The sequence below is a fragment of the Phalaenopsis equestris genome, unplaced genomic scaffold, assembly GCF_001263595.1.
Source record: "Phalaenopsis equestris unplaced genomic scaffold, ASM126359v1 Scaffold221722, whole genome shotgun sequence".
NCBI lineage: Eukaryota > Viridiplantae > Streptophyta > Magnoliopsida > Asparagales > Orchidaceae > Phalaenopsis > Phalaenopsis equestris.
This window is the reverse complement of record NW_018239927.1, coordinates 107840-132482: the sequence shown is the minus strand read 5'-3', so window position 1 is coordinate 132482 and position 24643 is coordinate 107840. Positions and strand designations below refer to the sequence as shown.

General features: G+C 35.6%; 1 protein-coding gene across 2 annotated transcripts in view; it reads left to right on the top strand.

Annotated features, from left to right (window-relative positions):
• The window catches only part of LOC110037584 (protein MICRORCHIDIA 2-like), a 119445-nt gene that overhangs the window by 41469 nt on the left and 53333 nt on the right, over positions 1-24643 (top strand). For both annotated transcript variants that reach the window (XM_020742266.1, XM_020742265.1), the window contains exons 10-14: positions 5742-5843; positions 5926-6072; positions 13731-13823; positions 24169-24220; positions 24290-24401. In XM_020742266.1, the coding sequence (XP_020597925.1) occupies positions 5742-5843; positions 5926-6072; positions 13731-13823; positions 24169-24220; positions 24290-24401 (506 nt within the window). The remainder of the gene's footprint in view (positions 1-5741; positions 5844-5925; positions 6073-13730; positions 13824-24168; positions 24221-24289; positions 24402-24643) is intronic.

Genomic DNA, 24643 nt, shown 5'->3' with positions numbered 1-24643 from the left:
TGACGTGAAAATAGAATTACAGGCGACATTCTTATGATTAGATTGGTGTTTCTTATGAATATGTTTGTGATTACACGTGAATGGATGAAGTACATGTTTTATATAACGATCATGATTTCTTGCATTACGTGTCTCTTTATTTTACATGTTTTATGCGATTATAATATGTTGTCACACGTGTTGTGGATATGTACAAGAGTTACATATGAGCGTGTATATTGTTTTTTTTCTATAAAATTTTATTTTAGCTTTGATTATTTCTCTGAGTTTGTTGTAGCTCACTCTAAGTTATTGACTTTTAGGAAGGGATAAGGAGCACCAAAGCGAGTAGCCATATGCGACATGTACAACTTTATTATTTTATAGTTTTAGGACATTGTACAAATTTTTGGGTATATACTTTTATCAGGCTGTATTTAACAGCTCTGTATAGATATATATGTTTCAGTGATTTGATTTTCTGTGCTTTTGAGTATATGCATTTAAATGAATTGTTAAATGAAATGTATCAAATTGTTTGCGACGATTTAACTAGATTAGTTCTATCATGTACTGAGTTTTGATTCTGCAAGTCAAGATGAGTGCTTGTGAGACTTTAGTCTGACCGACAGTCTCTATTGTACCGCAGTTGATCCTCAAGGGGGGCCAATTGGGTTTCAACACAATCTACCTACCAGGTTGCCACTAATTAGGGGGGTCCATCATGTCATCACTTCAGTTATGAATGAGAAGTTTTTGAGTGATTTCAAGAAGGATCTATGGAGTAAGCTAGAGTCCCAGTTTAGTTTAGTAGTGCGCCACAAACAGATGATCATGCAGGAGTAGTGAACCGCAACTTTGGAAATCTTCTTAGGTGTTTTGTAGGAATGAACATTCAAGAGTGAGATTTAGGTCCTTCTAGAGACAAAGCCTTTACAAGCCAGGGAGAATGACCTTCGAGTGTTTCACCAACTTCATTGGATCACCCTTGATCTCAATCATGGAAATTCTGCGAGTCCTTGACACAGATGCTAAATATTCTGCTGTTCAGAAATTTTCCGCTGTTCTGCAGCTGGTAGCTCTTGTGATGGCATGAGTAACAAGAGCCAAGAACTTTTTTCTTCTTTTTCAGGCTCTTTCCTATTTGTCGAATTTTTAAGTAGATTATTTGTTATTAAAGAACTATCGATACATTATTTTCAGATTTTAGAGACTTTTGATTTTGTTAGTGTTTGCAGACATTGTTATCTGTTCTTAGGCTTTTTGTAGCGCAGTTTTTTATTTTTTTTTGGAAGTAGTGTGTTAGTATCTTAGGAACAGGTTGTGGAATCTTTTCAACCTCCGTACCGTGCAGTTTCATCATCCTCTTCGTTGTTTTCAGCTGGGACTGCCGCGAGTAGACGCCAAAGCTTTTTTGTCCAACAGCAGATTTTGCATCCTACCACTTTCAAATGCTATCAAACTCACATATTATCGTTCTCTTCCCACTCAACAACTCTCTCCACAAGGATTGCTTTTTAAATACCTTATAGGTGCCCTAAAACGGTATCACATTGTGAACATGAATTAGTTGGGGTCTTTTTCAGCTTGGTTTTTTAATATCTAGCCGTGCACAATTTGCTAGCTGTACACAAGTTGTTCAAGCGCAGCTTAAATCTTCACCTCTGGCATGGTAGGGACAAATTTCGTTTACCTATAGCTGTATGTATAATAGAGAGAGAGAGTGAGTGAAGAAAGAACTAGAAAGAGAAAGTAGGCCAAAGTTAGTTTTTTTTTTAATTTTTTTTCTGTGGTGGTTCAAATGATTCAAACAAACTAAAACAATTCTTTATCCTCCTAATAAGTGTAAACTGCCAGAGAGGTTTTTTAAAAGTCCATATCACATGTTCAGTTTTGGTAGTCTTTGGCACAAACATAACTACGATTATTAATAGCTCATGGAAAGAGGAGCAAACAGCGGAGAGTTGAAGTCCTTTTCCATCCCTCCCGACTTCAAACCCATATCACCAAAGGCACCTTCTAAATGCCTAATTCTGGAATCCAAGGCCTTTTTTTTTCTTATTTTAGGCTGAATTGCACTGGACTCACTGGCCCTGTGCTTAGGTTTCCCTTCTTGCTCGTTGACAAGGATTGTGATGCTTAATTCCTTAGATGCTTGTATGCAGCAAGGATTAACCTTTTCTCAGATTATCTGATAGTCAAGCTTAGTCTTGTTCTTGTGTGATGAACTGGAAAGGATGAGAGTTTCATGTTAACACAATTTTGGTGGCTCAACAATCATTCATGTTTCTTCGAAGAAATGTCTACACGATGCAAACTCAATGTTTTTGACTAACAATTCTCCATAGAATGCTTCTAGGACGGATAAAGCTAAAGTATTCTTCTTTTAATTGCTTGAGGCAGCTCATTTGGCCCTGATAATGCTTTTATTTTTTTATTAGCTCTGTTTTAAACTTTATGAAAATTTATGAAAGTAATTTTATGATACAAAATATGGTTCTTTTTCATCGTTTCGATCTTTTTCTCTTGCATTTTTTTCATGCCTATTTTTCTCACCAGCAGGCCTAACTGTACTTATGCTGCATATTCTGTGAAGAAAACGGTTCTAGAAAGTATTTAGAAGGGTTTAATGACAGTAAAATATGTTTTCCTTATATCGTTGAATCCATTATACTGCAAAAATGATACGCATATCTTGGTGGTGGGTCTTCCAAGGACTGCTTACTCTTTCTAGGAAGCAAGGGCCTAGTAGTGAATGCTTGCAGTTTTATCAGGCATTTACTGACGGAGCATTTTTGTCCGTTTCTTTGCTTGTTATCTTCTATAACAGAAGAAAGTCACTAAAAAATTCTGGGAACTGCAAATTCATCTATTTTCTGTCCATGCTTTGGCGGGAGCTAACTTTCTTTTCATTTCTCTCCGTGATCGTTGTCTATCCACAAGCATGGCATTACATAGCATAAGTTGCTGTATATCGTGGAAAACCCTGCCCTGAAATAGAAGTTAGTACATCATTTCTATCAGTCTCAAGCTCGCAATTCAGCAACCTTTCGTTGACCAGCTCATACTTATTTAATATTTCTAGAAGGAATAATGCCCTAAAATTTAGTGAATTGAAAATTTGTTTGAATTAGACCAATTTGTTGGTTAGTTTACAAATAATTTATTCATCCAGTCCATTTCTTCTGTCATTTGGTATAACCAAAGCCATACTTCACTTTCTGGGCTAAACAAATTTTGTTATAATTTAGCTACAATTGACTCTGAAGGGAGACTGCAACAAGAATAAGTAGCTAATACTGTCTTCAACAGTTGGCATTAATATTTTATGTTGATGATGTTCGTCTTTGGTCGGTTATTTATATTGGTACTATCATGATTTTTGATATGCTGTTTGTTAAAAATGATACTCAAGGCATTTGATGCATAGTTATGCAATCTTTTGACCCAAAGGTTTTTTAGGAAGGTATTCTTAGAGTTAAGTTTAAATCTGTATCTCCGGGCATTGGTATATTTTTAATATCCTGTTTGGTTAAAAGTTATTAAAATTCATGTATTTTGAGAGTACATTATAAATGAAATACAATTATTTGTTATTTCTCATTGTTATTTTGTTGGTTTTATTGTTTACGCATACAAAGTTTTTATTATTTCTGATGGTAGAATAATGGAAAAAAATCTAAGCAAAATTTTAAAATAAAAAATGAACATTCAAATTTAAAGAGAAAGTTTCATATTCCAAAATCTAAACAAATCATTAAAATAATGGAAAAAAGGATCTTAAAAACCCAATAGAAATTATAAACAGAAGGACTAATCAATGATAGTGCAGGAGTTAGGGTTGGGGTAGGGTTGATGTGAAAGGAGGGCTAGCAGGTGTGGTATAGGAGGTGGGTTGATGTGGAAAGCAAGGTTTTTTGTTGGCGGCGACATGGTAGATGGAACAATTAAAGGTGGGGTCATGAGCCTTATACACATGATGAATTTTTATTTTGCTTACTTTTTGGCGATAGATAATGAAACCTTCGAGGTATTCCAACCCTAGTATAACATTAATTTGCATTAGTTTACTTTGTACCAGTCACCGGAAAATTTATAACTCGTATATTTCTTTTACTTTATACCCATAATAATTACAACCAAACATCCACTAAGAAGAGAATTGATTTCGATACCAGGGTTAACCCAAATCATAATACTGAAAGCAAATATTTGGTTACAATCAAACCCACTTGAAAGAGAAATTACAACAAACAGACTCAAACTCATCATAGGACTCGATCCATGGGTGGTGGAGGTTGGCTAGGTGGTGGGGAGCGGATATAGATGGCTGAAATGGGTTGTACGTGTTTGAAACCTCGAAAGGGCAGGTTGGAATCACAGTGGCAGTGAAGTGGAGGGCATCAATTAGGGTGGCAAGCGGAGTAGCGAGGTTCGGTGGGAAAGGCTGAAACGGCCAGAGGACATCAATAAAACAACAGATGTGCTGTTTTCCGGATAACAGCAACACTATGGGTGGCTGGACAACGATCGAAACAGTGATGCAAGGGAGGTGACAGTGGCAATGGTGAAGGTAAAGGACTGGAAATGTGATGGCAGGGAAGAGGAATGAAAGGAAGGTGATGACGGCGGCTGGGACGTAGAAAACAGCCAAAAGATGTTCCGGGCGGCTGCAGTAAGGAAGGGGTGGCTGGGAATGATGTGGGAGGATGCGGACGAGGATAGAAGATAATCACCACATCGGGAGAGAGATATAACTGGTGCACCACTCAATTCCTCAAATACAACTCTTGAAATGAGAAACGGACGTCGACAGATGTCCTAAACAAAATCATGTCAAAAATAAAATAAAACCTAAAAACAGGAAACACATATACAAGTCGATAACTAGGATTGGATCCTTATGGAAAGGAGGTGCCAATCCCTCGTGGGAGAGCGGATTGGCCCTCCCCGGTTGGCACAGGTTCGGTTTAGACGAAGGATATATCGGGAGAAGCCCGTGGATCCCTCTACGCCGCGCTCTTGACATTATTGTCGCACATGCGGCGTTATTCGCGAAAGAGTACGAGGTGCGTAGCAATGAGCGGTCCAGGCGTAGACGAGCTAACAGTCTAAGAGGCCGCTTTCTGTCTCCCATTCACATCAGTAATCCCAAATCCCAGGAATACTGAATAGGTTCTTGAGAATTCTGACCATGCATTGTTCAGTTATACCTCATTCTCCTATGAAGAGAAAAGGTTCCCGACTTTGTTCCAGCTCGAAGCAAGTGGTTGATCGCCCAACTCGATAGTTAGCCATATTATGCCCTTGTCCATGTCATGCTAGGTGGTATTGCCTATGTAGGTGCTTATCCTATTGTCCCTTGCATTTTACCGGTGGGATTCCTGATTCTATGCTGTAATTTAGGATAACTAATGCAGGCACTTCAGCCAAGATCATTGTAGTTTAATTATTTTGTTTGTCATGACGTAAGCTTTCCTGGTTTTTGAAACTTGGTAATCCTACGCTTGGATTTTTTTTTTCTTTTTTGCACTTTATTGCAAGGTTTTGATTTGATATTCATTCATTAATTTAGTTTTAGCATCTAAATTTTAGGATAGCAAAAGAAATGAAATGAATTTAATCTTCTTTCTGATTTTAATATTCTGTAGCACCTAGTTTGTGATTAGAGGGCCTTATTCGATTTTTTGCATTCAAATTCTTAGTATTTAAAATAGGGCTGTGATGTTTTGATCATTTTTTTTTCATATTTAAATTTGCAGGATATAAGGTTGCGGGATCGGTCCAGTAGTGAAGGTTTTTCAAGGTTTCATAAGGAAGTAGTTCAAATGCATATTTCTTATACCCTTAGATATTCGTTGAGGGTAAATCTCAGCAGTTTTCTGGTAAATTATGCTTATACTTGTATATTTTATTTTCTCATCAACGCCCCTCTGTTGTCTGCAGGCATATTCATCCATCCTTTATCTTCGGACGTTAAAAAACTTTCAGATTATCTTAAGAGGCAAACCCGTGGAGCAAATAAAAATTGCAGATGAATTGAAATTCAGCAAGTCAATAACCTATAAGCCACAAACAGTGGCTTCTGAAGATGTGAGGAGTCATTTTCTGTTTCATCCTTTTCTATAATTATGTTTCTTCTTGATTAAGATTTAATGTGCTTATAAATAGCAAATTTTGTCCATTCCCTCCGACACACAATCCCGTGTGTGCTATGGCCTTTGAGAGTTTATTGGAAAGAATAGTCGTGTAGCCATGAGAATGATTAAAGCTTCGTGATATCATAATATTTGTGTTCTGTAAATGTGAAAGAGGATCCCAACAAAAGCTTCCCACTCTAATCTCCCTATGCCATTGGTCATGGCTCAACTATCGTACACCTTAGATTTGAACTGACTAGTGCATATTGTTCTCGGTAATCCTAATCCATCAAATTGAGAATCAAGCCATTTTTCATTACTTTCAGGATTTCAGAATCTGGATCTTAACTGATTTTTCTTGGAAACAACCATGCATTGACAGTGCTAGCTTTGGATGATAAATCTTTCTATTGTTTTACTTTCCAAAGCCCCGAGCTGCCATAGTTTTGATTTGTTGATTTTACATTGTAGAAAGTGCTCCACATGAAAAAATAATTTAGTTGGTTCATTTTGATTGGACTTGAGGATTTTCTTACGAACTTAAAATGCTTTTCCCCTTCAAATTCATATAAATGCTCTTTTTTCTCTCCAATTGTTTAATGAATTTTCTTATAAGATTGTTTTTCCTCTTTGGGCTCAAGGATCTTTGTTTGTAATATTTTACACACATACCTTGGAATTTTTATCTATTTACATATAATATTATTATTTTTTATTTGCATGACACCCTTATCTCTAAATGACAAAGAATCTATTCATGAAATGGCGTGTTTCAAATTAGGTAAATTGCTGTCAGTGGTATTTTTTCTGTCATTTAGAGATTGAAGTGCTAAATGATTCATATAATAATTTGTGTTAGATATGTAAATGGATAGAAGTTTAGTGCTATGTATTTAAAACCACTATTTTTTTTTAGTTTAGCATGGTCATTTTCTTTCTTGCGTTGACCTTTAGGATAGTCTTTAATGCTGTATGATGTTGGAGCCAAGGTTTAGTTACTTGAGGGAACTAACTTATATGATACCTTAGGATGACAATTAAGTTGATTCACTTCAATTCTACTAGAGAAACTTCATACAAGTTTTTTGAAATACTTTTGTTTCTTTTGAAATGCATCTATATATCCTTTTTCTCTATGTTGTTTTGAATGCTCTGTGGCCAAAAGAAACATTGTTTGCTTGTATTGTTTTTTATTTATTTTTTTATATTACATGGTCTTTTTTTATTTTTGCGTAGACCAAGAGCATATAACATTTTATATGGTACGTATTACGATCCGACATCAAATTCAACATATTTTTCCACAGAAATTAGGGTAAAGATAATATTTTTCTTTAATATTCAAAACAACTCAATACAAGTACAAAGATAAATACCTACAACTCGAGAGGTTGGCGATCTTTTCAAATTCATACAATTTGATAGGTAGGAAATCTATCACAAACCCTAAGCCTTAGACTCACAACAATAATCTCATGCATAAATCTATTTATAAACATAATGAACCTGTTTATATCCAATAATAGTAATAATAAAAGACTAAATTGTCCTTAGACATAAAAAAGACAAAATTACCCTTAGGCTATGCATCGATATAACAATACTTCCCCCAAAGACACATTGTCCTCAAGGTTGGAAGAGTGAATGTTTATCCTCCACCATAACTGTCTCTATTCTTTCTTCCTCTATCTCCTTGTCATGCAATATGTGAACTTGTAATTTTTGATCCTTGCAACTGTGTCCTAGGTTAAACTTATCAACGCATCGAAAACATAACCCTTTGGATCGCTTCTCTCGATTCTCTGTCTATGTAAGTTGATTGAGCGACGTTATCGATCGTGGCCCATTACTCCTATCCTGTCTAACCTCCCTCTAGACTTCCACTATTTGAGCTCTTGGTATCATCATGGTTGTTGTAGTTTGGTACGACGCTCCATTTGTGTTGCTCTTGCTAACCCTCTTCATCTGGCTTTTGTCTTCCATTATTTGGGCTATCTTAGTCTTCTCTCTCAATCCCCATGGTGTCAATAGTCATAATGCTGCCTGCTTGTCGGGCTTTAGGCTCTTAATGAGATTCCCCTCAAATCATCCTTTAGAAATCTTTCTCAACTGTCCCGACAAGAGCTCAAATCTGTTTCTATATTTCATGACAGTCTCCTCCCTAGTCAAGGCATAGAATTAGTTGTTTAGGGTCTTCTTTCTGAATGACTTGAAAATGTTCAAATCATCCTTAAATTCATTACACGAACAAATCAAGTATCTAGTCTGCCTCCATTGAAATTAGGCTAGGGCTTTCCCTTCCAAACATAACTTTGCCACCATGAGTTTCTTCTCCTCATCTAGTCTATTCACCGAGAAGTATCACTCCACTCGATACATCAACCCATGTATATCTTCCCTCTCAAGCATCCTAACCCTAATATGACCACCCCAACTTCCTTTTCTTCCGCTATTTTCCCCCATATTTCGAGGGTAAAATTCTTTTTTCAGATCATAGCAATACCTTTCTCCCGACTTTTCTTCTTTCTTCTTCGTACTATTTCATACCCTTTACATAACTCTTTCTCTATGTTTCAACTCACCTGCCTCCATCGGAATTCTCTAATCCACCACCCATCGGAGCTTTGGGAGGATGTTCTTGTTGATGGGATGTTTTTCTCCTCGTATGCCTCTCGTCCGATCTTTTTTTTCTTTCGATATAGCCATTGAATCTCAAATCAACCCTTGGGTATAGTTTGCAAACTAAACTGCCGGTTTAGTCTTGGATTGTATCTCAATAAGCTTCCTTAGCATCTCCTCCAAGATATCTAATCGGTTGTCAATGGCGGAAAATGTTTTCTCTATCTCAAATTTAAGATGCCCCACTTGTTTCTCCAATTTTTTCTCAAAATTGCCTATTTTCTTGGCCGCCATTCTTTTTTGTAACTAGGGCATGCTCGATCCCGGATCTGGTTGCTGACATCTAGGATCATGAGTAGGGCACCTGATTCCGTCGAAACCTTTTCTATTTGGCCTCTATCTGTTCTATTACCTAGATAGCTCGAGTTGTGATTGTATTGCAAGGCTTTGGTCTCAACCCTATACGATCCCATTCACTTCTCCAGCAAGCACTGATTACATCTATATCACAGGACTAAGGAGCAGGAAGATGGCCTTTCAGGTCTCTATACGTTGCTTCAGTCACAACCTTCACATTTAACTCTGATCATGACTGTATCACGTGCATAGAACTGGAGGTGGCAAAAGATGGAGTTTCAAGTTTCGGTAAGCCATGATTCTTTGCACGAAGCCTTCTTAGGTAGCTCTTATCAAGACTGTATGTGAAGGCAACGAGAGAAGATGTGAAAGATGGAGTTTCGAGTCTTTGATTCCTAGTATCTTGAGCTCTAATACTAATTTGATATGATTCGGCGTCAAACTCGACATATTTTTCACATAAATTAGAGCAAAATAAATATTTTTCCTTGATAATCCAAACAACTCAATACCAATACAAAAATAAACACATAAAATTTGCTCTCCCAATTCCTATAATTCAAGAGGCAGGCAATATCTGTCAATTCCTTCAATTCGAGAGGTTTGAAATCTCTCCGAAATCCTAATATTGTGGGAGGGACAAGGTGCCGAAACTGTTACAGTACCACGGAAGCAGTACTGTAGCTGTTACAATACCATAATCTAGCTTTTCTACCTTTCTGAGTTGATCATTTCTCTTTCTATGACTTTCCTTGCCCACATCCCTTTTCTATTCTAGCCTTTTCCTATTATATTATTTTTGCTTTTTATTTTCTTTCCTTTCTTATGTCCTATTCCTAGCCACTAGCTTCTAATATATTTTGTGCTTTGTGCTTGTCTGGAAGGGTGATTTTGTTTGTTTTTTATTTTAGACTATGACCTCAAAACCATTTTCCCTTTTCGAGGGCACTATCCGAGATCGAGAAAGTACTACGATTGTAACTCGTCTGAGGTGGTGATTATCTCTGCTTATTCTTCCATTGTTGTTATCACCAACCACGTTGACTCCTTCCCTATTGTTTTTCAATGCTTGTCTTGCTGCCGATAGCCACACATACACCATCTCTGCCACTGTCCGGACTACCGTCATCTTCCGGCCGCTGTTCACACTTTAGGTTGTTGTCCAGTTTGCTTCCCTACTCCTTCCAACAAGCATACAACATTGCCCTTGTTGCAGGTTGCCGCTCGCCCCTTGCTTTCCCCTCCAACACTACCGCCACCTGCTGTCAACTAACTACCTACCCTACAACAATTCCTTTCCATCGTCCTACTGCACTCCTCTAGAGAGGCCATTAATGTGTTCTTGTGTTATTCCCTTTTCCCGTAGTCATCATAATCGCTTGCTATTTGCATGTTTGTGTTGTTTTATTGTCATTGTAAATGTTTGGATTCAGAAATAATATATGTTGTTTAGTTGTGGTTTGGGTTAACTCTGATATTATTTGGTATCAAAACTAGCTCAACTCTAGTCTTTTTCTAGGGTTTCCTAGCATCCACCCTACCTAAGCCAGCTCCACCAAAAAAAATGTTTCTTTTCCACCAACTACCAAATCATAAACAAATTTGACCAACCCTTTGTTTTGCTGAAATTCGAAAATAACAACCCTAAATTAAATTTTCTACACCCTCAATTAGTCTCATACACCCCCTTTCACTTTTCCCTCCAAACCCTAGGTCTGCCACCATGGGTATACATGCCCGAGCCTAGCCGAGATGAGATACAGCGGGAGATCCATCGACTCAGCGGAGGCTTGCAGATATTGAGGTTGAAACTTAGGGGGAGATTATCCTTGATCGATCGCAATATGGAGAATCCAAGGGGAGTAAGAGACGAGGGTCTGAATCCCTTCCATAGAGAGGAATTTTGTGATGCAGAAGACGACCACGAAATCTTGGAATCTAATATCAGAGGAGGCCGAGAGAAGAGCCAACAAATGGAGAACGGGACAATCTGAAGATGAAATCAGTGATCTAGCGTTAGTTCCTACTAGCTTACTATAGATAAGATTCATACTCTAGCTTCAAAAGTGGAAATGCCACATAACCGGATGACTGCCACACTCTACATGCAGCGCTCAACCTTCGAGTCTCACTGTCAGTTTACCCCCCGGAAAACATTCAAGCTAACCCTATCAAAGAGAACAAGTGGAACCAATCCGCATCCTTAAATCTATCCCAGCTAGGAAATTTTACAATTACCACAGATTTGGACATCTTGAATCACACTGCACAAATAGGGGGGTGATCTGTTCATTGAGTAGGGTGCCTTTGAAAAAATTGGGTAATGACAATAGACACTGAAGACAGTGAGAACATAAAGGAGAACTAGCTTCCAATTGAAGAAAAAATGCACATAGTCCCAACTGAGCTCATGGGAGAGACTCCAATTTGCTTGTCGGTGGGTATCTATTGCAGTCTTGAGTTCGAGGAACTACCACTAGAGGCCTGACAACCTCAAATAAGAAAATATCTGACCATTCAGATTTATAAACTCATTCTTGAGTTGCTCTTTTTCAGGGAGGTTCCATACGTCAGAAATGTGTCCCTTATATGCCACGTCGAGAAAGATTACATAAAGTTATTCAAATGTTAGATTCAGTTCAGCATGGTACCCGTCATCAGATGTCCAGGCAGGAGGAATGAACCCCTTCCTTGAAATTTGTCTTAGAAGCTTGATGGGGAAGGAAATTCTTCTAGAGAATCTAAATCCTATCACTGAAAAAGATGTCTCTCCTGAGTGATTGCTAGTGAGAGTGCTATAGCCTGCTATAAATTTTATCCCAATGTTGATTTCACCTCACATACATGTTTAACAGCTACATTTCGCTGAGTATGAGAAGTGAAAGAAACAATTTTCAGATTTAAGAGCTTGAGAGTTCTTTTGTTAAAATCTACATCCATATGCTGCTCCAGCTCAGGTGCCAAAGATGATGCATATTTATTATATCAAGATATGCTGTGGAATGACAACAACTACAAGATCGATCTGTAAGGAGAGTACAATGTTTATTCTCCGTTCAATATTACGAACCTAACTTTGTACTGCAAGGATCCCAAAGTTTTTACAAATGAAGTCGATGCTCTCTCCAACCCTGGGAGATTGACGCGAGAGCTTGCCAGGATGCGGTACTGTAGCTAATACGATACAACATATGTGGTACTGGAACTGCCACAGTATCGTTGTCTATCTCTTCTATCTTTTTCTAGTTGATTATTTCACTTTCTATCACTTTCTTTTCCTACCTTCCCTTCTTGTCCCAGCCTTTTCCTATTATATTACTTTTTCTTTTTATTTTCTTTCCTTTTCTATGACCTTTTATTCCTCTCTACGAGCTTCTATTATATATGTGTTATGTGCTTGTTTAGAAGGAAGATTTTCATGGGTTCTGATTTCAGATTGTGACCTCTAAGGTGTTTTCCCCTTTTTAGGGCTCTATGCATTTGATAAGGTGTTCGACTATAACTCGTCTGAAGTGATTATCCCAACTTAGTCCTTCACTTGTTGCTAAGGCCAACCATGTGGACTCCTTCCCTGCTGTTGTTAGATGCTTCCAATAGCTGACCTGCAGCCGCCAACCATGCAGACACCATCCCTGCCACTGTCAAGATTGTCGTCATCATTTTTTGGTCACTGTACACCCTTTAGGTTGCTGTTCGTACCGCCGCCGTCATCTTCGGATCGCCACACCCTTCAAGTTGCTGTCTAGATCACGATTGTCATCTTTTGGTAGCTGTCCACCCTTCAGATTTCTGTCTGGATTGCCTATGTCAGCTTTCTGTTGCGGTGCACCGTTACCAACTCCTTCCAGCAGACCACCAAGCATCTCTGCCCTTCCTGCAGGTCACTGATCGCCCCCTATTGTCCCTCCAACATCGTCGCCACCTGCTGCCAACTACATACCATCCCTACAATAGCTTCTTTTTTACCGTTCGAATATTCCACACTCCTTTAGAGAGGGACGTTTATGTGTTTTGTGTTTCTTCATTATTTTTGTAGAGTCCTCATTATTGCCTGCTATTTACATGTTTGTGTTGTTTTATCGTCATTGTAACTTTTTGGATTTAGAAATAATATTTGTTGTTTGGTCGTGATTTGGGATAACTCCGGTATCACCTAAACTTAAGTCTTAAGTCTTACTTCAATAATCTCATGTATAAACCTAACCCTAATTATAATAAACCTTTTATACTCAATAATAATAATAATAGTAAAAGACTAAATTGCCTTTAGTCTTTGCATTGACACAAATATGCTGAAGGGATTAATTTCCTAGTACACAGAGAGCATGAAAATGAGCTCATAATGGTTATTAGCATAGGAAAATGGAGCTATTTTTTGTGATACTTATCTCAAATATAGTGATATGCTTATTCAATCTTTTTATCATTTAAATTTTTAGTACTTTTTTCTGTAAAGAACTGGAGATTTTTTGCAAACAAAATTTTTTGCAAGTTGAGCAAATAAAAACATCCACTTTTATTCTGGAGAAGTACACTTATCATATTAAATTTGCATCCGCTTACTCAACTTGGATGGGTTTGAATTTTTGTAATAGTAAACGATAAATGGTTGTGTTACTTTCAACTTCTTTTCAGGCTGTGGCAAGAACAACAATTGGTTTTGCAAAAGAGGCTCCTGTTCTTGGTATTTTCGGTGTAAATGTATATCACAAGAATCGGCTTATCATGGTAAGTTTTTTCTCCTTTTTTTTTTCTACATGTTTATATATTCATAAATGCCCCAAGGTCATGGTGCGATGGCTAAGTACGTACCTTGGTTGAGGAAGTAGTACCTTTTTATTGTTTATGATACAAAAATTACAAATCCTTTGTTAAAATAATTAAGAAGATTTTTTTTTTTACTTGGAAAGAATTCATTATAAAGTTTTATTGACAAGCAAATTTAATTTAAATTACTCGTCTGAAAGTTAGAAATTTAGTTCCAAATCCATTTAAGTCATTTATGTTTGTTATCAAAATTTAGCAAACAGGAGCAAACTCTTACTCTATGTAATGATTGACATTATTTATCTATTGGAGTGTTTCCCGTTATTTTCTTTCTATTGCTGTTTTTCTTTTTTGTTTCTGGATAAATGTATTTTAACTATGCATTTTTAACGCTTTTTTACTAGTTAATGCTTGTTGTTTGATTCAGTTTTCTCGAGAAATGAGAGATGATTGGTTTTTTCGACCGATCAACCTCCATTCTAATAAATTACCTTAGTGATTGTTGATCATTGGGGGGGGGGGGGGGGGGGGGATATGAGATGACGCGAGAGGTTGGGAACTTGAAGTGGCGGATTTGATCTATGAATCAACGCGTACGAAGAGATATTAACGAGATCAAGAAGCTTCGTAGCAGACACTGGCTTTGAGTATGAACGACTTAACGGGGGAGCCAATCAATGCGTATGAAAGTAGGATGATCGACCAGTGCATGCTAGGGCTTCCCCGTGCATCAGTCGAAGCCAAAGGTGACATTGACCAGCAACAACGTTTGTGATTGTTGGACATAGGAGATGAGGTGCTAGGGCTCAACGAGGGTGAAGCTTGTGATTTATGCCAAAGACTCGTAGAGCAGGTAGGGCGACAACGTGGGAAAATCGAAGTAGAGGAGTGACTATGGTGTTGTGTGCTGGGGAAGAAAGGAAGCCTGTGTAAGAGTAAGCGGAAGGGCGAGTCGAGCTATTAAAGGTAAGAGATGACTTATGAATTTTACATTTTAATTATTAGGTTTATTTAATGTAAATGTTATTAAACGAATTTTAGAGTTTTTATTTTGAATCAAGGATTAATAATGGTTTTGATTTAAATGATTAAAGTTTTGAATACATTTTTTTTTTAAGTGGATTGGGTTTCGTTGCGTACAAAATAGTGGGAGAGCCAAGCCGAGTTGAAATTTTGAGGAGGTAAATTTTAATTTTTGAGTTCTATGTTTTTAATCATATAAAATACTATTATTTTAATATTCAACTTTATGAATTATTAATAGGGATTAAATTTTGGTTTTCATTCAAATTAAAAGAGTGGGAACGATTATGATCAAGCATTGAGTTTGGGCTTGATAAATTTTGAACCGATATTTTAAAGTAATATGATGTAAAATAGGAATAAAAATAATACTGATCATTTTTAATATACTTTTTTAATAAGGATTGAAATATTTATAATTTGAACATAGCAACAGAATAAGAATTAGAGTTGAAGGGGTTGGGGGGGGGGGGGGGATATGAGATGACGCGAGAGGTTGGGAACTTGAAGTGGCGGATTTGATCTATGAATCAACGCGTACGAAGAGATATTAACGAGATCAAGAAGCTTCGTAGCAGACACTGGCTTTGAGTATGAACGACTTAACGGGGGAGCCAATCAATGCGTATGAAAGTAGGATGATCGACCAGTGCATGCTAGGGCTTCCCCGTGCATCAGTCGAAGCCAAAGGTGACATTGACCAGCAACAACGTTTGTGATTGTTGGACATAGGAGATGAGGTGCTAGGGCTCAACGAGGGTGAAGCTTGTGATTTATGCCAAAGACTCGTAGAGCAGGTAGGGCGACAACGTGGGAAAATCGAAGTAGAGGAGTGACTATGGTGTTGTGTGCTGGGGAAGAAAGGAAGCCTGTGTAAGAGTAAGCGGAAGGGCGAGTCGAGCTATTAAAGGTAAGAGATGACTTATGAATTTTACATTTTAATTATTAGGTTTATTTAATGTAAATGTTATTAAACGAATTTTAGAGTTTTTATTTTGAATCAAGGATTAATAATGGTTTTGATTTAAATGATTAAAGTTTTGAATACATTTTTTTTTTAAGTGGATTGGGTTTCGTTGCGTACAAAATAGTGGGAGAGCCAAGCCGAGTTGAAATTTTGAGGAGGTAAATTTTAATTTTTGAGTTCTATGTTTTTAATCATATAAAATACTATTATTTTAATATTCAACTTTATGAATTATTAATAGGGATTAAATTTTGGTTTTCATTCAAATTAAAAGAGTGGGAACGATTATGATCAAGCATTGAGTTTGGGCTTGATAAATTTTGAACCGATATTTTAAAGTAATATGATGTAAAATAGGAATAAAAATAATACTGATCATTTTTAATATACTTTTTTAATAAGGATTGAAATATTTATAATTTGAACATAGCAACAGAATAAGAATTAGAGTTGAAGGATTATAATGTAAATTAAAATAATAAAATAAGCAAACAATATCTAATAATAATTAATTAGTATAATTAATAATGTGATAAAATTAATCTGTATATTTTTATATAATAGTGCTCTATTGACGGTGTTGCGGCTAAAGAAATAAGTTTTGGAGAACATTGAGGTGAGCACTTGTACTATTATGTGATAGTATCTTTTGTTTTTGATAAACTGAATTTATTAATTGTTATTAAAGTTTGATTGCATTATTTTACTGTGATTTATACGCTCTTTTAGATATTGGTTATATCATTGTAATGAATTACCTTTTTAGAATTACTAATGTTATGAATTATTTAAAGGTAGAATTGAATGGAAATACCATATGAATGATATAGACTATATAGTATACTTTCATGTGCATGTTTAGTTTTAATTGAATTCATCTCTTTATGGTACTAGTTGGAGAACGCTAAAGCACCCGTGCACGTAAATGAAAAAATTATTGTTATTGGTGTACTTTCATTTATATAATTTTATACAGTGCATCTATGACAACCGTACATATATAAAATGATATAGCTATATTAGTACTATAGTAAAATACATTGATTGTTATGAATTATTGTTAGCGATCATATCTGAAAATGTAAATTGTCTAATATTTCTATATTAATTTATATTAATTGGCTAACATGTATACTGTTCTGTTTCTGTTTTGTTGCTTTAACGAGTATTCACTGGCTTTTTATTAGTTCACTGTTTTTTTAAACTAATTTTACATGTTTAATCATTTGATTAAAAATGAGCAATGGAAGAAGAAATATATATAGAAGACATGACCAACTCGAGCTAAGATAAAAATTTGATTGCAATATTTTTATTTACTTTCTTTAATAGTTCTTTTATTTTATTTGTACTTTAAACTGTTGATGATAAAAAAAATATATAATAGAATTACATGATTATCTTTGTCTGATCGTTTGTTTTTGTCTTAGAAAATTCTAAGCATCGGATTGGGTCGTAACACTTGGAAGGTGTGATGAAACAAAATTACGTTAGGAAAGTTGTAGGATTGATTAAGTTAGTGGAAAGAGAGATGGCGGCTGATAATCAACACGATCGGTGATGGAACAACGAATTGGAAGCGAGAAATGGAGAAATTCTTTGTGTAAACATTTGATGGCGATGACTTTTACAACCGCTTGGCTGAAAATAATGAATTGCAAGGTGCAGACTGGAAAGGGGGTTGCCACCGATTTCTTAGCAATCTGTAGACACACGACTTCCAATAGGAAGATGCTACAATACTTTAGAGAACAGAAAATTAGAGAAAAATATCTTAATTTATAAAATCAGCAAACTGAAAATCCAAACTGCCCAATACACATATATAAAAGTCTCCTGATAAAAAATATCGTAATTAAAAATAAGAAAATAAGAAAGAATTCGAAATTAAAGAAACAAAGGAAGAAATTAGCTGAAAGCAAGAGAAAGAAAGTAAACATGGAAGGATTGCCAGTGTTGGCTCCTTTGATCCTGTGAGGTTTCATGATATTGCGGATGTGGTAACAATGCACTTGCATCATTCCGACAGCTAGGAAAAGATTTCTTGTTTTTTTTGGAAACGCCTGGATCCTAGTGTTTGATGTTATTTCTCATAAAACACCTATAAAGATGTCCACTGTAGCAGATCGACACTTTTATTTGACAATTTGTTCGTGAGTGCATCACTGACCTAAAATAGAATTTTGTATCCAACTTACTCCTTAGGGCCTTTCTGAAGCAGCTTAGTGACTCTCCAACTCTATTTGAAATGATGAGAACCACTTTCAATGGGGACTATAATGTGTTTCGTATCCGTCTCTCAAATGCTTCGCCTTCGTGGGAATCAATGCAAGTCTTTTTGGCGCTTCTCTTAAGGCATGCACAAAAATTATTTATGTCGCCGCATTCTCAAATGTTGTAGATTCCTTCCAAGGCAAGAGTATAATGCGCTTCTTTTTTTGGTGAAAGAGTCGGTGTTCTTGTAGCCATTATGATATGTGCAACAATCATGCTGTCAAGAACGACTAAATAGATTATGACATGAATCCATATGCACCATGTCACACTCTAGTTTCTTCTAAAACTTATCTCCAATAGAAAATTTCACGAAACATCTCTTGTCAACACTGATTTTACTCCCCTTAGTTAGCCATGTCAGGGAATATGACGTAGGATGCTTCTAGTAGTGATGCTCAATTTATCCACAAACTGTGTTGCAGTCATATTTTCACAACTACCTCCATTTATTATGAGGCAGCACACCCTTCCCTTCACAATTCAACGAGTACAAAATATATTATGTAGAGCTACTGTTGCTCTCTTGTGGGCTAAGTTTGAAGGACTTATCAGATTACTAGCATCTCTTCCTTATCTGTGGGTAGCCAATATTCCTCTCCATTCTCCTCTGGGTCTTCACCCCTTGCTTCCATTGCATCCTGCTTAGTGAAAGATATCAATTTTTTGTTTGGGCAATCAAACACAATGTGCCCAAACCATGACACAATACTTCTTGACTAGAATGAATTTAGAGTGCTAGCGATCTCCACCTGGTCTCCACTCTAAACTGATTTTTTCCCTAGCAAGGTAGGTTGGGATGCTTTATTGTGTACACTCTCGCTACTTTATCCTGGAGCTGAAATGTGTTTCAAAGATAGTGTTGACTTGATATTGTAGTGTTGTCTTGCTACCTTAACAGCTAGGGTTTGAACATCCTTTAATCTCCAATATGGTTGCAACTATACCACATTGCCAATAGATGGTTTCAATCATCCTAGATTTTTTGTTTTGATGTTCTCCTCGGGCTTCACTAGCTCACGCTTCAACATAAGCATCTCTTCTGAGAGATTATATCGTGCGACGACTTTGATGCATGCCCGACTGAAAACAACGTGCAGAAGACAAACAGGCGAGTTGTGGACGTTAAGGTGGTTCCACCATCTATTCCTGAGTAAGCTTTTGACACACCACTTGTAGTAGGAAGAATCTACAACAATCTGTAGAGTACAAAATTAGAGGAAAGTCTCTCAATTCATAAAATCAACAAATTGAAAATCCAAATAGCTCAATACACATATATAAAAGTCTCTTTATAGGGAATAGCTTTATTCAAAAATAAGGAAAGAATTAAAGAAGTAAATGAATGTAACTACTTGAAAGTAAAAATGGAAACAAAGTGTCCTCCCTGCCTCCCACATTCTTAAAATATCTGCGATCCCTAGTCCTTTGTCTCAAAAACTGATGAGAGATAAGTTTTTAAATGGTTCATCACATATACGTATCTCCTGTGAGAATTATATCGTCGACATACATAGTCAACATTGTTATCTTCTCATTTTTTGAATGTTTGTTCTCTTTGTTCTTGCGTATATCTCTGACTTTTAACAAAATGAATAAGTTTCTCAAACCACTATCTCAGTGACTGCTTCAACACTTATAAAGATTTTTTGTAGTTTACATATTTTTATGCTGAACTTCTCACTAAATCCTGGGGGTGCATTCATATACACTTATTTCTGTAAGTCCCCATCGAGGAATTCGTTTTTTATATCTAGATATTGTAGGAGTCAGTGAAGGTTAGCTGCAAGTGTCCGAAGAAATCATATAGGCATGATTTTAAGTAATGAATGCCATAAGTCTAAATGAATCTCTTGGCAATCAGTTGAGTCTTATATCATTCTAGAGAGCCATCAAAATTGTATTCGACTGGAAACATCTATTTACACCCAATAATTAACTTTTCTCTAGTTTGATCAATCAATTACCACGTGTCATTCTTTTTCAAGAGCTTTCATTTCCTTGAAGACAACCTCCATCTATTTAGGAACTTTCAGAACAGCTTGCACAATATTTAGATTTTTCATACACCATAGTGGTGAGGTTAAAACGTGAAAAAAGTGTGAAATATTTTCATATAAAAGATAATGGGACTTTGGATGATGGGTGCAAGACATCACTCCCGTACAAGCAACAATAGGAAGAAAAGAATCATTAGACTTAGGATTAAAACTAGACTCAGATTCATGACTAAAAAATTCAATACTTGAAGTTGAAGTGGACTAAATATGGGATGAAGACACTGGGAGGACATTGCTTATCTAATTATTTATACTACTTTTGAAGGGGAGCGTAACTAGCAAACATTTTTTTTTTTTTCGAGATTCAAGTTTTTTTTTTTAAATTATGAGGATGAATGTGAATAAATAAAGTACACCCAAATTAATTTAAAAGTAAAGAAGATGAGAGTGCTTTTGTTGGATAAGTATTATAAAAAACATTAAAATAAGTTTCAAAATTTAGAACCTTTTTGGTGTTCTATTTATGAGGAATGTAGCCGAATGAACGGTTTTGCCTCAAAGCTATTTTAAAACTTGATTGGTGAATAACAATAACGAAGCTACTTCTAATAAGTGTTTTTTTTCCTTTAAGATGCACCATTTTGTTAATGGAGTTTTGACACAGGAGGTTTGATGGACTATTCTTTCTTTTTTATTTTGAAAAAATATTGACCAAAAATATTTTTGAAATATTCTCGGCTATTGTCATTCCACAATTTTTAACTTTTCTTTTGAAATTGTGTTTATGCCATGACATAGTTTTTTTATAAATGTTTCTAATTCAAATTTTTTTCATTAAAAAAGGTAAGATTATGGCCCGTTTGTGGCAGCTTACTTGGTGTGGTAGCGTTTTGAAAACGCACCTGTTTGGGTAAACTGTGTTTTGACAGCTTATGCGTTTTCAAAACAGTGAAGACAGTTTTTTCACACCACACCTATCTAAGTGCGGTGACAACTTTCTGGCTACTGTTTGGCTTTTCCAAAAAAATAAAAATTTGTAATAGCCACCGCACCTAGCTTATCAACAGATTATTTTTAATCAGCTTATCAACAAATTATTCAATAAGCTGCAGCTGCCTTAAACAGACCCTTAATCTTGTGTGATTATTAGTAAATATTACAAACTAATTTTTATCAGAATATGTAAAAGTTTTACAAAGACCTCGGGCATCGCTATGAATCGAAGTAAATGTATAGTTGGTTTGTAAGTTTGTGGAGAAAAAAGATTGTTGATGATTTTTAACAAACTAACAAACTTCAAATTAAATGGAGGGCATTTATATTTTGACCTCAAATAGGAAGCAAATTATTTAATTGCTAAAAATTAGGATGGCCTAACCGTAATGCCATAACATAATATCATTGTCTTTGAAAAGAAAAACAAAATTTAAACAAGTATGTAGATATTGTCTATTTGGATCAAGCACATTTGTAAAATATTAAGTATATATATATTTTTCCTAGAACTATCAATTGCCCTCCCAGTGATCAATTCATGTTTCTAATTCAAATTTCTTTTATTAAAAAAAGTAAGCTTAATCTTGTGTGATTATTAGTAAATATTACAAACAAATTTTTATCAGAATATATAAAAGTTTTACAAAGACCTCAGGCATCACTATGAATCAAAGTAATTGTACAGTTGGTTTGTTGGTTTGTGGAGAAAAAAGATTGATGATGATGTTTAACAAACTAACAAACTTCGAATTAAAAGGTGGGCATTTATATTTTGACCTAAAATAGGAAGCAAATTATGTAATTGCTAAAAATTAGGATGGCCTAACCGTAATGCCATAACATAATATCATTGTCTTTGAAAAGAAAAACAAAATTTAAACACAAGTATTTTGATTTTGTCTACTTTACAGTTGTAAAATATTAAGTATATATTTTTTTTCCTAGAACTTTCAATTGCCCTCCCAGTGATCAATTCATGATACTCACGACAATGATGGTAGAACTTAACTTTACACAGACTCTAAACTATAATTTTACTAGTGGACAACAAGTTACAAGATATCTTAGGAACAAAATAACACCTAACAATGTAGCGGCTAGAGATATACTCTTTTGTACTAACAAGTAAGATTGAGTAAGGGATAATTTCAAAGATTGAAATAATTGTGCATGTGCTCTATTATTTATTTATTTTTTATTGAAAGGGACTACATCTAAGTTTGCAGAAGACTCCTTAGTTTCCTCAACAATGACTTGATAAGCTCCACTTTTTTGTTTAGATCTTAATTTCTAGTTTGTAGGTTTATCATGAAGCTTCCAACTTGTCTCCTTCGTATGCCATGATTTTTTGTAATGCTCTCACCATGATGGATAAGGCAAAGTGGTTTCAGAATTATTGGAACCAGTAGAAACAAAAGAATATTTTTTGGCATCGGTTGTCGTTGACTTGTACAACATCATCGAAGGAGAGAAGAGGATAGGACAAAAATTCGAGCTGATTTCGGTCGCGGGTTATTTTGATGCTTAAGCTACATTAGGGTAGAAATCGATTGAGATGCCTCCTGCAGAGAAAATTTAAAATTCTTGATAAAAAAATGAATTCTAAGATTGCGTCGCCTTTAATGTATTGATAGTTACGACTCTTAGTTTGACTACTCGATTAGACAAGCGAACAAGAACTAGAGGGGGGAGGACCCTTAGTTTGACTGCTTGATTGGACAAGTAAAAATGAACGACAATGAGGTTTGTAGTTGTTGGATTCCACGAGTTCTGCACAAGGTGAGAAGACAGCTTGGGTAAGTTGAATCAATCGCAGGTGCTAAATTCTTTGCTAATTTAAATCAATCTGAACCAAAGGGAGAAAAAAATCTGTACAAGAAATGATTCGCAAAAAGTTGAACGAAGCATTTGAGCAATCTATGGAATTTGATCACTATTTTGTGCTATGTTCGAACAAAAAATTCAAAATTGTGAAGCCTGAGACTCGTGCATACGAGTGAGACAAAGATGGAGATTTAGTTTGACATCTAAGATTGCATAGGCGAATCCTATGGATTCGTTGTCGTAAATGGTGTGTAGTTCAGATCAGGACTCGTCATTGGTGATGAAGACGTTAGGAACTTCGTTGTCTTTGTTCTTGAAGATGAGCAGAGATTCAATATTTGGATGGTATCATCGTTCAAAGATGCAGAGTAGAACGTGCCACTATTTGACCACTAAGATGTGCAGTGGTTGAGGAATAAGTTTTTAACGAAAGAGAATCTTACTACTCTGCCATGTAATTTTTTGGGAGTCACAAAAAAAGAACTATTCTTCTAAAATTTCATTACATGTTTACTAGATAAATATCCGGGGAAGACCACCAAATTAGGAAAACCACAAAATCCCCGTGCTAGATAAAGGAACTATAAATAAAAAAAATTACCAACAATAAAATTATAAAAATAGAAAATATTAAAAATTTCTAAAATAACGGCAGCCTTGAAATCATTTAGTGAATACATAAATATTATTAGTACCGCTTCTAGTTCCACCAATGGAACCACTAGAACTTTTGAAACAGTTGAAAGAATCAAAATTTTTTTAAAAAATAGTGGGTTGTGTAATTGTATCATGTTGGAAGAGGTTAACGTATGCAGATGGAAGTGAGATTATAGAAATTAATTGGGCCTTTTTTATAAAAAATGGCACGACAAAGTCAATTCGATCTTTCTCTGGTAAATTTTAATCCTTGTATGTACGAGGCTGTGACAACTATGATGATTATTCTTTAGTGAAGGTTGTATCAATGAATCGTAATATTCTTTATTACATTTAAAATATTTGTTTTATCAAATTATTATTCAGATGTTGATTTGTTGGAATTCTTGTATGTGGAATGATGAGTGCTGAAAAAATTACAATTATTTTTTGAAACGACTCGTCCTCTTGAATTATGCTAAAAGATTTTTTTGAAACTTATGTTATTTTTTATACAGTCTCAGTGTTTGAGATTTAATTGTCTTGTACAAATAAATGTCCTGAAATTTTGCAAATGTTTCTACAGCCATTTTGGAAAGTGCTTCAAGAAGGTTCTAGTCGTGGGAGATGTGTTGTTGGTATGCATTTTATAAATTTATTTCCCACTAAGTTCGAATTTACGAAATTAACATTTTGCTAATCAACAGGAATCATTGAAGCAAATTTTATTGAGCCAGCTCATGACAAACAGGATTTTGAAAGAACACCCTTATTTATTAGGTTGGAGACAAAGCTCAGACAATTGATCATTGAATACTGGTATGTGCATGTGTAGTTTGTCACATATTACTCTTAATGCAGTCATTCATATTGTTGTGTTACGTTTCTTAGTTTCACATTTTATAATTTTATTTTTGTTTTATGGAAAAATAGAGTGTTTTTACAAGTGAACTTGAAACAACCCATTTAATGAGTGGAGCAACCGCTTTCCATTTTGGGTTATAGGCCTTTTAATTATATCTAATCCAGTTTCATGTCACTCTAAAATAGAATTGGGATGC